At 45.5% G+C, this 17,367-nt stretch overlaps 2 protein-coding genes across 3 annotated transcripts; both read left to right on the top strand.

The window, feature by feature from the left end:
* LOC138632954 (uncharacterized) lies at positions 1-3,981 on the top strand. Its single transcript, XM_069718885.1, has 2 exons — positions 1-258; positions 1,223-3,981. Exons 1-2 carry the CDS (start codon positions 208-210, stop codon positions 1,511-1,513), a joined length of 342 nt encoding a protein of 113 aa, XP_069574986.1. The 5' UTR covers positions 1-207; the 3' UTR covers positions 1,514-3,981.
* Positions 3,982-4,862: 881 nt separating this feature from the next.
* On the top strand, positions 4,863-17,156 carry LOC138632945 (cytospin-A). 2 transcript variants are annotated; one of them, XM_069718866.1, is made up of 12 exons: positions 4,863-5,215; positions 5,781-5,904; positions 7,575-8,174; positions 8,423-8,475; positions 13,419-13,954; positions 14,336-14,432; positions 14,554-14,620; positions 14,812-14,872; positions 15,168-15,264; positions 15,457-15,573; positions 15,661-15,720; positions 15,818-17,156. In XM_069718866.1, the coding sequence occupies exons 2-12, from the start codon at positions 5,865-5,867 to the stop codon at positions 15,905-15,907; spliced, it is 1,818 nt and encodes a 605-aa protein (XP_069574967.1). In that variant the 5' UTR covers positions 4,863-5,215; positions 5,781-5,864; the 3' UTR covers positions 15,908-17,156. The 2 variants fall into 2 exon arrangements, with proteins under 2 accessions (XP_069574967.1, XP_069574968.1); XM_069718867.1 differs by having other exon boundaries at positions 4,863-5,283.
* Positions 17,157-17,367: the final 211 nt, after the last annotated feature.

Genomic DNA, 17,367 nt, shown 5'->3' with positions numbered 1-17,367 from the left:
ATCCCCTTAGTCTCACCACCCGCAGCCTTCCAATTATGCAAAGACAAGACAGAGACGTTATAAGAGCTAAGCAGACTGCCCTGCATCAGACAGCCGAGCACAGGTTGAAGAGTTCACATTCAGACCGTGGGTTTCCCGTCCGGGGGGGAGCTTGACCGAGCGAGAAGGAGAATAAGACCATTGAAGAGCATCGTGGAAGGCTCCAAAATGTTTTCCAGACTCCCGAGACTGACTCCCAGCTACATCAGGCTGCTGCAGGTGAGTGCGAGCCGTCCTCTGAGGAGTTCAGTTATTTTGTCAAATCGAGCTGATTTTTCCCGTCAGGTGCACAGTGACACCAACACTGCCTGCACTACTGAGTAGTGGGGGTCGAAAGTGCTGAGTCATTCGAAGTTGCCTGCAGTGGCTTGCCCTTTATTGCATTGTCTCTGCACCAGGAAACTCGTCTTTAATTTAATACCTTCAGGATGAAAAAAACAAAAGGCACAAAGTGTCTGGAATTTGATGTGTAGTTTGTCTCTATTGCATCTTAAGAAGACAAATAAGTGGCAGAAGTTTGGCAGTTCTGAGAGCCAAACATGTTATATATTTTATAATGTGTTTGCAGGGCATCGGTTTTATGGGCACACGGAGTTTTATTGACAGAGACGGCTCATACAGCACATTTGTCTCACTAAGCCTCATGCTGCCATTTTTTTTTCAGTCCTATTGTCTCAACAGATTCAGTTTTGACAAGATGATGAAAGACAGTGCTATCTTATTATATACACACTAACCACAATTTGGAGACATTTCCAGGCTACTGTTCCAATAATTGTTGGATAGTTTATACTTTAGCTCAGTAGTGGTCGTGTTTATCACAAACAAAGGAGAAATCCAAGCTCGTGACAGTCCATTGCATTGTAAGTGGAAATGGGAACCGGGTGAGTGAGCTACATAAATGGCTTCTTAACTGCCTGTGACACAGCTTCATTAGAAACTATGAAGTTTCTATTATTTGCCACTCTATGCGCTTTATAATTGTCAAGGGTCCACAGGGGAAATTGTCCATGTCGCAAAATAGATGAGCTTTTTGTTTGTCTAAAGAGACACACCACAATTTAGTAAATGAGAAAAGATGGGTTTTTAATCTCCCCGGCAGTGGTTGGAGGGTGGGATGGGGCGGGGGTGGAGGTGAGTATATTGTGCCTCACTCATCACGGACACTTTTCTCTCCTTTCAGACCCAGGCCTACCATAATATGCCTGTGGCGCCTGCGGCTGAGAAGACCATGCCTGGTGTGGCTGTGCTGCTGGGGGCCGTGGGCATCGGGATGTGCGGCTACAGCTCCAGGCAGTTGGCTCTGTACCACCGGCCCTCCGGCCGCGTGCTGCAGTGGGTCGGCACGCACACGGACGCCAGCGCGGTGGCACATAGGACCCCGGTCCTGGATGTGACTCGCCGGGCCGGCGCCTACCAGGACATTCCACCTCTGTCATTTGTGGGCCAGAAAGTTCCCGTGATGATAGATTAGACGGAGATCGGTCAGCATCGCAGGTTGAGTTCCGGTGACTACACTTGCACACTTCAGATCGTAGCTATGCCGGCCCGTTGCACACGACGCGGCCCATGTGCTCTCTGAAGACATGCGAGTGTGGATATCTGACTGAACCTGTGTGTTGGCAGGAAATTCTAAATTATATCTTGTAGTAAATTGGATTATGTAACAACTGCAATACATATAGTCTACATTGTACTGGATTGTATCACTTATTCACGAACGTTAGAGTGTTTAATGCATAAAGAGGGCACGAAGCAGTGAGTATGGTTGGATGAGTACGTAACTGATGCTGGAACTTCCCAGAGACTCGCTGAATGCGGCTCGAACGAGCTAACATGTTTAATTTGGAGACATTGTGTGTCTTTTTTTTGAGTCCTGGCGTGAAAAGGGACCGACGCTTGGCATCGCCGCTCTGTACACAGATGGTTGGCAACCCCGTCTCTGTGACCATCTCCGTCCATCATTTCCCAGGCAGAGAGCCACGTGCAAGTGCTTGAGCAGCCCATCCTCGCCCATAGCTTCTACTGATTTCCTCTGAGGAGGAGCAGGTGCTCTCCATCAGCAAGCCGTGGCGTTTTCTGGCGCGGTCTACGTTGGCTGTCAATCAAGAGACAGCGGTGGAAGACACGGGTTAGCTTTGTGGCTGAATCAGTGGCGGGTGCCTCCTGTTCGCAGGAAGTTGAATTCTCCGAGGATCTGGTCAAAGTGGTGAAGAACAGAAAGGCACTTTTGTGGTTTAGAAACACAGTTAAGTACATGTGATACCAAAACATGAGTCGTGTAAACACAAATACACCGCGTTGGATTTCTCATTCGCATTGTTGATTCACTGCAGGAGGCAGGTGGACAGGCTACACTGGTGATTCCTCCGGGTCAACCCTGTGTCCTCAGCGGGGATTATCCCTGGAGGAAAATCACTCCTGGCACGCACTCATTAACCTAATCTGGTATTAAAGAGACAAACAGGCAAACGTGAGAGGCAAGCAGGTCGTGTGCATCCCACCGTTGTCGCATTCCCCCTGCGGTGTCCACCTTTTGTCCCGCTGTCACACGTGAATTTAGAGATTATAGAGTCGGTGTTTTCATTTGTGTCTACACCCAAAGATGTTGCAGCGAACGAGGACTTTGGCGAGACACTGAGTGTGGTTGAGAATGCGTGCTGTGCCTTATGGGTTGCACAGGATTACGCTGTCTTTATTTACCATCTCTTATGTTGGATGTTGCCACATAAGTCATTAAGGGGAGAGTTTTATGTCTCCGCGAGCAGTGGACATACGGTGGAGGACGTTTACAGAATTCTGCAAAGTTGTGAAAAGGGAGGATGGTGAGAAAGGTGGAGTGTTTTATCAGTTAGAGGTCAGTCAGACCCTGTCATCCATTTTTTTCATATAGCTGAAGAGCCATCTCTGTCTGTCTGCCAAATTGGACATGCGGATAGTTATGTCGTATTGGGAGTTTTTACAGCCCTGATAGCGGTCTCTCCAGAACGCCAGCGCAGCAGGTCACCAACAAAGTGGTCGTAATCCACTCAGCAGAGGGGAGATAATGGCTCCAACTGGCATCAGACGCTGAGCAATTGTTCACCTTGTTCTGGACACAGACTGGCACCTATAAACAATTTACTAATGGGGCAGTAATGGACTCAGAACAACAGATACATGCAGGGGAAAATGGTACGTCTAACAGGACGAAATATACGACATTCACGTACGTAGTCAACACGGATGGTCTTTACCGGGTCTATAGTCCGAACCTGAAAGAATCTATCACGCCTGCAACAAACTTCCTTCTCCAGTTGTGTTCGGGCTGCGCTCCCAGGAGTTGTGAAATCGATGTGGGTATGGGCTGGAGGCTGCGTATGCACCTGGCTGGTTTTGATGGATTCTCTTTTTACTGCAGTGGTGCACAGTGAGGACAGAGCACTGTGGAAACCTATTGATCTCAATCAGAAAGTGAGGGAAGGAGAGCTTGTCTCCTCCTCAGTGTTTCAGCCGGCGTTGTACAGTTTATGATGGGGACAGCTCGCTGAAGAAAAGGAGTATCTGAAAACATATTTGCTGTTTGGAATAAAACAAAATGCAGGGAAATGTTTGAAAGCAAAGTGTTCATCTGTCAGCGAGCTGCAGGTGTCACACATCAGTGCTCCTCCATTACAGTTGGTGAAGGTCTCCAAACTTGAGTTGAGCCCATTGAGGGAGAGATTCACTTTGTTAGTAGGATCATTATTATTTAATGAAAAGATGTTGGAGTAGATTTATGAAATAAAAGCATTTGGCAAACACTCTGCTCTGTTGCACTTTAGTCACAGCTGCTGCTCAGATTGTTTCTTTTTGTACCAAGAAATAAATGTTTTTAGTTCAATTGTAATTCATGTTGTTTTGATGTAACAAGGATTAAAGAAAAGCACAATTGTAATCGTGACTGAAGTCAAATAAATTCAAACTTAATTATTAAAACATGATTTAAAGTTTAGTATTGTTGTTGACCTTTGGTTTGGTATTAGTGTGAAACTCGAACACTTGTGACTTACCCTTATATATGACTGCAGACCCCTTTGAAAACACCGATATCTACTATCCAAAGAATGTCTGTGGCAATTTTGGTCGCACTGCTGCCTCTCAGTAAGGAGGTCAAGGGTTCGGTTCCACCCTTTGTCATCACTTTCCAAAAAAAAAATCCTACTGTAGCATTTTGTCCAAATTATACTATCAAAAGTGAAGTTTGGGTCACTTTTTTTTTTTTACATCTCGGTGTAATACACGTGTCCACCGGATTTCGTGCATGTAGGTAAATGTGGCCGCCGGTGCATCTGTTTAGGGGGCGCTAGTGTACCAACTTTCATGAGTTTTGAACATGATAAAGCCTCCAAAAATGCAGTTGTTTACGGAGAATAATAATAACGCGGAATAATAATTCCTTGAAGAACAATAGGGCTTTGGCACCATCAGGGGCCGAATAAATTAAACCAAAAAAGCATCAGAAGATTTCTCAGCAGTTTACTAGACCCAAAAATATCACTGAACTTCCAACGTCTTGTTAGATTACATAACATTACATAACAATTAAAAACGATCAAATATGTGTACAAAAAAAGGAATACAATTGATCTGCCTCTAACAGTACTCTTCTCAAACATTCACTGGTGGAATCCAAACAAATGGGAAAGTTTGAACGAATTTAAACTATACAAATGTACAAATGTAGAATTGCTCAGCCCGGAGCCGTCTACAGTGGGTCAGTGGGTCACCTGCCTCACAATAAATCCGGAAATAAGTGGAGATGGCCAGTACATCCCGGAGGCAACAGGTTATCCGAACACAGGCGAACTGTGCCCTCCAGCGGACACATCCAGCGGATATCGGTGCCATCGGTCATCCATGGCCGGACTTGGTTTCTGTCTTTGCTTTGTTGTGCGGATTAAAAGCTGGTTTTGTCTTTTTATCGAGAGCAAAATGTTGCCTGGATTAAATGTTGCTCTGTAGGAGCTGCATTTGCATTTCTCTGTGCCGTCGCCTCTCCTCGGCCAAGACGCAGCGCGGCGGTGCGCTCGGTTGAGCAGCTGCTGGAGAAACAACAGCGTGGAGGAGGAGGAGGAGGAGGAGAAGAAGAAGAAGAAGAAGAAGAAGAGTTCACCAAACGCAGAAAGATTTCGGATTTATTCATCCTCTTCCCGCGGTTTGTATCCACTTTTCTGACTTTTTGAAACAAATTTATAGGCTGCGTGTTCACGTGGTGGACGAAAGGTTAGTAGTTGTTACTTCTCTGTTCACTTCGACTTTACTCCGACTTGTGGCTGAATGTTTTTGTTGCTTCGTCTCTTCGTCTCCAGAACAACGATGTTCCGTTTGATCAAATCCATCTGTTTTATTACCAGTTTGGTTTATTTAGAAGTTCTCTAGCGCGGATTTGCTGCTTCTAGGTTGATTTTGGAGCATTGCTCTTGATACTCATTCATGATGCATTTAAACCCGACATGCCAACAGCTTTGTTGGACTCTTCGTACTGTGTCCTGGTGATTTAGTCTCCCTGTATGAAGACGCTGCTTTTCTTTCCACTGAAACGAGCAGCTTGAGATCTTGTAAACTCTCAATCCACCAGCAGTTTACCAGAAATCAATGTCGGTTGTGTCCAGACCTGTTGTCACTGAATTCTTTTTGTTGGTTAACAGTGCACAAGTGCATGACGTCTTACTGTGTGTGTGTGTGTGTGTGTGTGTGTGTGTGTGTGTGTGTGTGTGTAGGTCACCTCCACAGTGCCACTGATCTGAGTGAGAGAGCAACAAGCTGCAGGGCTGCATCACCGGCCCAAACACTGTTACTGCAGTATGGGGAACTTTTCCAGCAAGGACGGCCATGGACCCACAGGTAGGTCACCACTAACACACACACACACACACACACACACGCACGCACACACACACACACACACACACACACACACACACACACATTCCTTTTCGACTGTTCAAATCGCCCCTTTGAACCTTCTTTGCTGTGTCTCTGTATTCTAAAATGGATTTCAAACATTTGGCACTTTGCACAGGTGGCTGATAACGTGGTGTGTGTGTGTGTGTGTGTGTGTGTGTGTGTGTGTGTGTGTGTGTGTGTGTGTGTGTGTGTGTGTGTGTGTGTGTGTGTACAGGTCTCACATTTTAAGGCTTTTTGAGAATAATGGCAACACATCTCAAAGCTTTGGTTCATGTAGTCGGAGGAGAGGGAGGAAGAGGAGGAGGAGGAGGAGGATGTGATGGGAGAAGGAGATGCAGGAAGAGCAGCACACTAGAATCCCCAAAAAGCGGCGTGGATGAGGAGTAATCAGGAAACTGAAAGCAACAAAAGGAGAAACACGCGGGAAGTGTGTGTGTGTGTGTGTGTGTGTGTGTGTGTGTGTGTGTGTGTGTGTGTGTGTGTGTGTGTGTGTGTGCGCAGCAGCAGCAGGAATTTTGGCAGCCCTCCTGTGTGTTGCTCAGTGAGTGGTCATTCTCCTCGCGTCCCCCTGTGATTCGTTCTGGCCCCGCCGGGCCAGCTGTGATGAATCGGCAGAATTCCCCAGCTCAGCACAAGGGCAGCGGATTAATCATAGGAAGCCTAATGCTATCTGACACACACACACACACACACACACACACACACACACACACACACACACACACACACACACACACACACACACTCTCTCTCTCATTCAGTCAACCTGCCACCCATGCCCATGGTTGGACGAGCACATTAAGGTCTGGAATGAAGAAATAAAAAGCAGGAGTGGCGTGAGAGCGTTATTAGACAACCCTGTCATTCTTCCTCGGTGATTTGGCCTTGCAGCAGGTGGTGCATAACTTTCAAATGTTCAAATGTTCAACTTCTGCTCTTACATCACTTGAGAAAAAGCAGTGAGGCTTTTGTCCAAACAAGGACAGAGAGGAAAGAAAAGCAGGAGACACTTTGCCCATTGGTTGTTGTTGGTGGCATGCTGGGATGGACGAGGAATGCTGAGCCCAAAAAGTGGAAATGTTATTGTGTCAAGTGTGGAAATGTGCTGGTGGCCCACTGCCGTGAATCCGTCTCCACAAGGGGAACATTTGTCCCTCTGTGTACGTGGTGTTCCTGAATTCGGAGAATGAGCGTCTCACCAACGTTGTGGATGAGCAGTCTGAGCGGAATGTGTATTACAGCATTCATCTTCAGGGGCCCGGCCGGGTGTTCAGCTGGTCACTGAGGCCAGTGTTGTTCTGCTCTCGTCACTGAATGATGCTTTCAGTGTCAAGATGTCAGACCGCTGGCTTCATTCTGCCTTCTTTTTTTAAAGTGTGTTTTTGTTGTGTCTCTTTCCAGTTCCCCTGCAATCCAAAAGCTCTTTTACTTATTTATTTACTTATTGCTTCCTTAGGAAGTCGATGTGATTTATGTTCATTCTGTGTCTTAATTCTTTGCTCAAACTAAATTGGGTATGAATGTCCAATATAAATAAACTCACTTGTTTATTGAAATATATATTTTTCTTTCTAATCAATCTGAAATGATTCTTATTTTGTTTCTAGGACCCCATGTGGACAGTTTCCACACACCACCTACTACTCCACAGAGCGATGAGGCTGCTTTCATGCCCGGCGTCGCCCAATTTCAACTTTCCCCTGCGGCCCCAGTTTCATCTCCACCTCCGCTAGCGATCTTCACATCCAGTGGGAAGAAATCGCAGCCCAGCACCCCGACAAGTACCGGCGCTCCCGTCCCTCCTCCTGATTGGAGGCCTCATCCACCGGTCAGCTCAAACAGCTCCACAATTCCTGCAGTTAGCCCGGTGCACAGCAAACCAGGAAGTACCGTGGCACCCCGAAGGCAAGCTGCTGTGGGGAGGAATGGGGGTCCTCCTACCTCCACCCCGAGGACTCCAGTCTCCCAAGGGAAGAGTGTCGCTGTCAGCCCCGTAAAGATTCCCTCCTCTAAGTGTAGTTCCTCCCCTGTGGTCGCGGGCTCAATGGGCCAGAGCTGGAGGGAACGGGACAGTGGTTTGAGTCAGTCTCTGCTGCCGAGTCACGAAGCGAAGGACATCCAGGACGAGGAAGTGGAGAAGCTGCTGGAGGAGTGCAGGACGACGCTGGGTCTTTCTGACGGTCAGCACGGGACCCTGAACACAACAGGCAAGACGGAAATGAGTCTGTCGCAGCGATAGCATTACAGTTTTTAATATATTTCCCCGCAAGTGATAATAATAATAATAATAATAATAATTTTCAGTCATACAAAGTTTTTATTAGAGTACTACAACTTTTCATTTGATTGTGTGCCTCACATTTCCCTGTTTTAAGAAGGGCAACTCTATTTCCTTGTCATTTTTGTGTTTGTTATGCGTGTGATGTCTTCTGACATTTATGTCTCCGTCCCCCAGAGATACTGAAGCATCTGCTGACAGAAGTAAAGAGTCTGAAGAGTACTTTGCAGGTGAGAGGTGTTTGAAAGTTTACTCTTCCAATTTTTAGCCGTGCACTTATTATGATAAGTGACGGGTCACCGAATCCTCCCCGAGTTTAGTGAACACTTAATGTGGGACCACACTAACATAAAACACATGCGTCGTCCAAAGATTATAGTTTTTGTGTTTCGTTTTTCTCATCAAATGAACACATTTCCTCTCATTAGTCCTATTTTTCATACATGAGCAAAAAAAAAAAACAACGACTTTTTGTTGCAACAGCTGAGCGTGATAAATACGTATGTAAACAGGAAGTTGAGCACAAGTCAGCGTAGCGTAGTGACCTTTCAGCCAGGAGATAACACCCCCATCCACATGCCCTCCCCCCATCACAATAGGCCTTGGCTTCGGCCCCACTCGGCCCGTTGGGAGCTGCAGCTCCTCTAATGAAGATCTTCCTGTCCTCCGATTCTCCTGAGAGGCCCAAAAGAGGAAAATCATTGCGATCATCTGCTGTCCGAGAAGAGAGAGTGAATCAAAGACGGATGCCCACAGTATGATTGTGGCTCCTTCTAAAGGGGAATCATGAATCCAGTATGTCAGCAGGACACCTGTTGCTTTCATTGTTATAAGAAAGAAGGAAGCTTGAATGTCTCCCTCGGAGCTTCGGCAGAAAGCGGCTGTCCAGCAGCTATTTTGGATTGACCCATTAATAGGTCCTAACTCCAAAGTTGAATAACCCAAGTCTGATGAGAATAAAATAAAATTCTGCAAGGATTGTTCAGACCATCTGCTCAGGCGTTCCCTGCTCTTATGAGGATGGTGATATTCTTTGGTAATTTCCTGTTAGTCGTTGGTTCCAGTTCCTGACCCTCCCTTATGAGGATTGTAGCCAGAGGCTCTCGGCTTCCTCCAGATCTGCCACAGATTACAGCAGCTGGAATACGACCCACGGTGTGCCTCCCTCGTCCCGGACGCTTTTCCTCTTCTCTTCTTCCCTTTGTGTCACTGCTGTACTCACTTCTATTATTCTTTTGAATTTATTTTTTTGCATGTATTAGACTTGTTTTAATTGCATTATATTTGCAAGTGTAAATCTGAATCACATGACAGTATCGGTGATGTCAGCTCTTTTCTACTTGATATCCAATCTCAGCAGTCCCTCCCTCCTCTTTCTTTGACTTTCCCACATCCCTATCATGGACATAGAAATATAAACCTCACACAGGCCAGCTAAACCTCAGAGAGACTGTGGTATAGCACTGAGAAGTAGCCGTGTTATGGAAATGGAGCAATCCAACCCCGTGTTTACGGGTGATATAAGCTCGCAAAGCCCGACTTTATGAACCCTCACCGTCTGCCCTGCCGTCCTGGGATCCTTTTTGTGGAGTGTGGAGGAGGGGGTTCACAATCGGCTGTTCAGAAGACAGAACTTGTTTTGTTTTGTGCTGGGCGGTGTGTGTGTGTGTGTGTGTGTGGGGGGGGGGGGGGGGGGAAGTGGCTGGCCGGCCGGCCGGCCATGTGTTTTTGTGTGTGCGCTGCACGTGAGACAGAAGACTCACAAACACGTACGGGTGCTTTGAAAGTCTTGGCGAGTGCAGCAGGTTTTAGCTTCAGAGGACGCCCCCACCCCCACCCCCCACCCCTCCCTCACTGTGCCTCTTTGCCTTTTCTTTCTCCATCAGACAGCTGACCGCTCCACCCTGAGCTCTACAACTCAAACAATTCAAACTTCTCCTGCACTGGTGGTCTTTATCTCATCCCTCCCTTCCTTCACGTCTTCTCCTCACCTCTCCTCTATCTCATCCCTCCCTTCCTTCACGTCTTCTCCTCTATCTCATCCCTCCCTTCCTTCACGTCTTCTCCTCTATCTCATCCCTCCCTTCCTTCACGTCTTCTCCTCACCTCTCCTCTATCTCATCCCTCCCTTCCTTCACGTCTTCTCCTCACCTCTCCTCTATCTCATCCCTCCCTTCCTTCACGTCTTCTCCTCACCTCTCCTCTATCTCAACCCTCCCTTCCTTCACGTCTTCTCCTCACCTCTCCTCTATCTCATCCCTCCCTTCCTTCACGTCTTCTCCTCACCTCTCCTCTATCTCATCCCTCCCTTCCTTCACGTCTTCTCCTCACCTCTCCGCTATCTCGCTTCGTCCCATCCGACTCCGTCCTTCACTTCCATACATCTTTTCATCTGACCCCAGCTGGCTTAAGCCCTTTTTTTATTTTTTATTTGATCCCACCCAATTCTGTAAGTATTTAAGGAGCCACTTTTCTTAGAGTATTATTTTGAACGCTAAGCCTCTCCTTCATCTGTCCTCATCACTCGGTCTTTATCTGTCTGTCCAGCAGCCGTAATCTATTTCCTATGTGCTGTTTAACTGAATTCTAAAAAGACACATGACGACACAATGTGCAACGAACTACTAAGGATGTTATCCAATGTACCATCTGTCTGTGCTTATGTGTACGACCAGTCTTCATTTGTCTTAACCATCAAAATTGAAAACACTCCATTCATGGTTATGTAGTGGGTGTGTGTGGGTGGTTGGTCCAATTTGTGTTCCCCTTCAGGAGATTTAGTTGATCTCAAAGCCCTGCTGTAGAATCAATTCCAGGTGAACGCTGCCGGAGATTTCCTGGAATGATCTCCAGGTTCTTTCTCCTCGCTAGGTTGCTTCAGCAAACCAGGATATAAAAGAGCCTGAATGTGGAGGTTTAGAGGGCGGATCGGAGGAGGGCGTCTACTGTGTTGGCTCTGTTGAATTTGTAATGCAAAGTGAACGGCAGTGACTTTTTGTTTTGATAGTTTTAGATATGTAATTATGAGACTCTTATTTTTTATGTGTGTGATTTGTGGGGATTTTTGGCACTTTTATTCTGTAGATGTGTGTGACTGCGCTGACTGTCCTGTAAAAGTGTGTTAAACCACTTTTTGGATACACACCACATGCTGTGGAAAGCTGGAGAGAGAAGCCATTACAGATATGAGATGATTCTCCAAGGATGTGCTGTAAATACTGGGCGTGGAGGTGAACTTGGGACAGAGCACACACATGCACTAGTGTACAATCTCCAAGTGTCCCGGCCCTCTTCCAGGAATGAACAGGAAATCAGATGTGCATCAAGAGTATAGACAAGTGTGTGTGTGTGTGTGTGTGTGTGTGTGTGTGTGTGTGTGTGTGTGTGTGTGTGTGTGTGTGTGTGTGTGTGTGTGTGTGTGTGTGTGTGTGTGTGTGTGTGTGTGTGTGTGAAGTCTGGATAGCACATCTGGTCATGCAGTGGGGCACTAGGTCAGGTCTGGAGGGGCCGAGGCAGTGTGTGCGTTCAAAGTCTGACAATCCACACCCTTATCTCAGCGTGAACGGAGCAGAGCCCCTTCCTGTTTCTTTAAACAGACATGCTCCAGTTGGAGTGTCCACATCCAGATAACAAAGACTCTGAAGGTGAGATCCTCCACGTCCCAGTGGGTGTTTTGGTATTACTTAATATAGAAGTTCTTGAACTCCAAACCGGAATCACTATCCTGCTCCTCATGTTGCCGGTGTGCTTCAGCTTCTCCTGAATATGTGGACGACGTGTGTGTGAAAACTTGGCGATGTGGTTTAGTGTTGAGGTAAAAGAATAAGGGAGATGTGTGTGTGTGTGTGTGTGTGTGTGTGTGTGTGTGTGTGTGTGTGTGTGTGTGTGTGTGTGTGTGTGTGTGTGTGTGTGTGTGTGTGTGTGTGTGTGTGTGTGTGTGTGTAATGGGGTCCAGCTGTGGTCTTGAGTCACTGGTCAGATGAGGGAGCGACTTGGCTCCAACTTCGCCTCCTCCTCCACATCTCCATCCATTCTTCATCTAATTACCAACCTTCCCAACCTCTTTGCTTTCAGCACTCTATCACAGTTCTCTGGCTCGCATTGCTTCACAGTCTGTGTGCGATTTCAACCTCTTTTATTGTCCTTCCTTACTTCTTTTTCCTTTTTTTTTTAAACACCCCCTCCGCCTCTCTTTTTATGATGATGGTTGCTTAACATTTTTTAATAGTCTGGTATCATTTACCTCTTGGCTTCATTGGTTTAAGTGCCTCTTTTAATGTCTGGACTTGTGTTTGTGCACGTCTGAGACGACAATGAAAACTGAAAACTTTTTCTACATCACTCACCCTCACAGATATGAAACTGAATTGGTTTATTTAATATTTAACGACGCTGCTTTTTTTCTAAAGGTTTGCACACACAGTGATTGTGACACTAAGGACAGTTTCACAATGCAATCTGGCTCCCAAAATGTTTTTTTTTTTCTGTGTCCAAACTTGTTAGAGTTATGTTTTCTTTAAAAACTTCATTAAAACATTTTTGGCTTGTGATTCATTTATGCCTCATTAGAATTTGTCTTGCCAGCTCTGATTCTCTCGGCTTGCTGAGTCTTGCCGCTCAGCTCAGTTCAACTTGTTGTGTACTAATGAGGACCAAATGGATATTTGATTGTTCATTTGATTATAGTCATTGTTTGCAAAGCTTTCAGCTATATCTGCTTTTGGCAATCAGATCCAGTTTGGGTTTGAATATGCCAGTTTTAATCTTGTGGAAGTAAAAATGATCTTGATTCTTCGAAAAGAGTTATCGCAGCTAAATTTGTGCTTTATTTTATGCCGAATTATCTGCAAAACTAATGACATTTCCTTCAAAGTCTGTTGCTAACTAAGTTTGTGAACAATATACTTGCTGTATGTTATCATTTCTGATGGGAGCATGCTTGAATGCTGACAGTTGTATAGCTGAGAGCTCAGCTGTGATGTGCAGCCTCATAGCACTTAAGTCAAATTATAAATAATTTACCAAACGTACAAATACTTTGAAATGAATGATGTTTAACAGTAATAGTCTGACATGTCTAAGATGACTGGTAATATAAACTGCAAAGTGTCCTCAACTAGATGGGCTATCACCGTTCTTTGAATAAAAACACCATTTTTTTTTTCCGTTCCAGACAGAGCGTGGGGAATGGCTGCAGTTCCAGGCTGACCTCCAGGTGGCAGTGGCGGTGGCAGACCGCCTAAGAGCTGAGGCCGAAGAAGAGCTGACGGCTCTCCGGACGGCCCACAAAGATGTTGGAAGGGAGCTGGCTGCTGCCCAGCAGAGGCAGAAGGAGGCTGATATGCAATTGATCACCCTTAGAGGAGAGTTGAGGGAGAGCAGGCAGAGACTGGCGACTCTCAGCCAGCCTCAAGACAAAACCCGGGCTCCATGTCCGGAACCAGAGAGGCCCAACAGTGAACCCAGCAACTCTGAAAGCAAAGAAGGAGCCCAGAGGGGCAGGGAGAGCGGGGTGTTCAGGCTGGGACGAGAAGGGGTGGAAAGTAGGAGTCAGAATGAAGTGATGAAGAACGTTGTCAGCGGGGAGGTGAGGAAAGACTGTAAAGCAGTGACTCAGCGTTACCTGAGAAATGTGACCAATGAGGCCATGAGTGGCGAGGAGGCGCGATCCAGTGAGACACGGAGGGCGCTAACTACTGAGAGGTCAAGGTGAGATAAACAAGTTGATCTCGAAATACAAAAAAACAAATAGTATTTCTGCAGCACACTAATAAAGCTTTTTTTTGGTGTGTACGTGGCACTTGAGTGGGTTCAGATAGATATTTCAAAACAAAGCCTCTCTGTCTTCCACATTCTTGTCTCTGGCATAGCCTGCAAAAACAAACAGCAGTCACCAACTTCGGTCTGGACTGTGGTTGTGGTTTCTTCTGAATGTGTGACACTCAATCCGCAGAGCATCACTGGGACACTTAAGGACATTTTGAACAGTTCAATGTACCGCTGGAACTCATGAAACAGCTGTGGTAGACACGATGCCATCAACAACAGTTGGTCTGGTTTATCAGGTCTGTTCTTATTACTGTTCTGCAGAAGCCTGTCCAGATTACCGGCGTCCTCAGAGTCCCCTACCATGCAGAATGGTGTCTCCCAGTCCAACACCGCCACCACAGTGGCACCTACAAACAAGGTGAGATACTGGATCTTACAGAAGACTGTTATTAGAATTTGACTGTTGATCAGGAAATGTTTATGTGTTTTATTAGTACGGTTTGCTGCCCAACCTAATTTGAATGAATTTTGTTTTCAAGAACTTGGGGAACCAAAGAGATCGAAGAAGTCTCGATTGGCAAGATGGCAGGTCGAGCAATGACACCGGTGAGTGTGTGTGTACCTTTAAAGCTTCACCTACTCGGTTGTTTTAAATATAAAGTATCATCGTCTCATTGTTTTGGTTTTAGAGTCGTCCATTTCACTGTACTATAGGTTCACTTTCACAACTCTACCGCTCTGAGAGGTCGTAATGACAGCTCACTGAGATTATGCAGTATTGTTGCTTTTGTTTGCAGGAAAACGTGAAGAGTCTCTAAACAAGTACAACTCAGCCCTCACTGAGTTACCACCCACAAAGTGAGTCCACACACACACTCACACACTGACATACCACTCTATCATTAAGACCAACCTAATTGAAGCATCCGTTTTAAATCTAATTACTTGTTTTGACAAAAGCACATTTGTCTTGTGAAATTATAAAGCTCACTATTGGAGCCAAAACACCTCTTTTACTTCAGTCGATGTGTAAATTAAGTTTTCTGTTCAATAGCTGAATCAACTGTGACCAGAGTTTTTTTTAAATCTCTCTTTACAAAAGCTTGATTCATAACTGACTTCACGTCTTGCTGTGTTTGCATCTTGCTGTCAGGTCCCAGGATGGTTTCAACCTGCTGCTGCGTCGCCATGGAGGCTCCAAGAGAAACTCGCTGCTCCGCTGGTGTCAGAGCCGAACACAAGGCTACAAGGTGGTCCTGGTTGTAATTAACACATGTCTCTCTTAAAGCTCAACTGCATGTCACCTACAGCTAGTACAGTTTACAGAGGACTTAAACACACGAGTAATAACTGTAATAAACCAGTTCTTTTCCAAAACAACAGCACGAGTCCATCATGAGATTGGAACTCACTATATTTGCATGTCTTTTATTTTCATGCAGAATATTGACATTACCAACTTCAGCAGCAGCTGGGCCGATGGCCTGGCGTTCTGTGCTGTCTACCACACCTACCTCCCCTCGCACATCCCTTACAGCACCCTCAGTCTAGAGAACAAGGTAGGAGCTGTGCCTGGTGACTCTCGAATGCACAGGACCAAGTGATTTATGATGCTCAACTTCTCCATTCACTTTTGTCTTGGTTAGAGGGACAATCTAAGTCTGGCATTCAAAACAGGAGAGGCTGTTGGGGTTGCGCAATCTCTGGTAAGACTTGGTGTCTTTAAACATATCAGCTCACTTCCCTTTAACACTCACAAAGTACCTTTTGTTTGCGTTAAGCTTGTAAATCTTTGTTCAACAGACCATCGAGGAGATGCTGAGAGCAGGCGGTCCTGACTGGCAAAGGGTCCTGAGCTACGTGGAGAGCATGTACCGCCATTTTGAGATGTGACTGATGGAGGTACAGCCCAGCGATCCCTCAGAGGACACTTAAGGACTCCTCCAAGGAAACCACAAATGTTTATATTGATGCATCCCTGAATGCTGCCTTTGATGAGTGTCTGGAAAGAAATGACATTCAAAGCCATAGTTTGTAACATTATTGGCATTATAATAATCTTTTGCTTGGCGTTTAAGTGCAGGATCTCTTACAAATAACAATAGCAATGGCAAAAAGCCTGACCAAACAAAAGATCTGAGCACAGAGGAAGATCAGCTGTGCATACTCTGGTATCTCTGATTTGTTTTTATTGTGAAATTAGGGATGCTGGCTCATGCAATTAAATGGTATTAGTGCACTGCACATATTTGGAGTATTAACTGATTGACTAGTCGTGGGTAGTGCAGGTTGAGAATGTGACAAACTGTGGAAGAGGAAGAGGAAGAGAGGGGGGCGGGACTAACATTCCTTACATACAAAAAGTTACATTTGGTAGCTTTCAAAATGAGGATTATCATTGACTACCTTTTAGAAATTCAGAATACCTGGATCTTTTTTTTTTTTTTGCATCCTTTTGGGGAAAGTGTATGTGCAAGGAGAGTTGCTGGAAATGTCTCCACACTGGTACTTCACAGGCAGAAAGTATTACATCATGTCCTTTATGAAATCTGGGAGCAGTCCTTAAACTGCAAACTGTTTTATCTGCCAATATGTTTTGCCTTTTGCTATTACATGCAAAGATTCTACATTTTTGTGGACCTTATAGCACTCTGTAAATATGAACTTTGGTCAGCACTTTGTTAGAATGTGATAGTGTTCAGTGCAGAAGTTACAGAACTGCTATAGTCTAGTAAGGGCTCGGTAGTCATTCAATAACAAGGCTGCAGTCCAGTCTGAAATGTCCGGTGATTTGTCCAAGATCATGTTTCTGTTTTTGCATAACAGCGCCTGTGTGTCCTGATCAAATGATAAAAGTGCCTCCATGTTATCGTGTGCCTGAGTTGGTGCTCAGGGATGTGCTTTGTGACAAGAAAAAGCCAATACAAGCCTACACAAGCTTGGACATCCAGTTTCAACATTATCGCACCTCACAGCTGCATCCTCACTGATGCACAACCGGTGTTGTTAGGACATGTTTATACCTGAGATTGTTGCCAAAGTTGCACAGGCCAAATATTGGATAAATACATATTACATTGTAAAATATGTTTATATGTAACTAGTGTGAAAAAATTATGCCAAAGCAATAAACTGTTAATATGGATCAAATGATGCTGTGTGACTATTGTGTAAGGAGGAGGAGCTCTTACATTTAACAGCTGCTGAGTGAAATCATGGACATGAACATCTATTTATGGGCTTTTACCCAAATAAAGTCTTCTCATCTCTCGTTTGTTGAAGGGGGAGGAGCTTAGATTTGAAGTGCTGGGTTAGCTATGACTCTACTGCCACCTGCTGGTAAGAAAGAGGTC

This window comes from Brachyistius frenatus, unplaced genomic scaffold, assembly GCF_029030835.1.
Source record: "Brachyistius frenatus isolate BFR_SWC_R1_liver_20210118 unplaced genomic scaffold, ASM2903083v1 Contig_201, whole genome shotgun sequence".
In the NCBI taxonomy this organism is placed as follows: Eukaryota; Metazoa; Chordata; class Actinopteri; family Embiotocidae; genus Brachyistius; species Brachyistius frenatus.
Note: the sequence above shows the minus strand (reverse complement) of the source record. Positions and strands in the feature narration are given on the sequence as shown.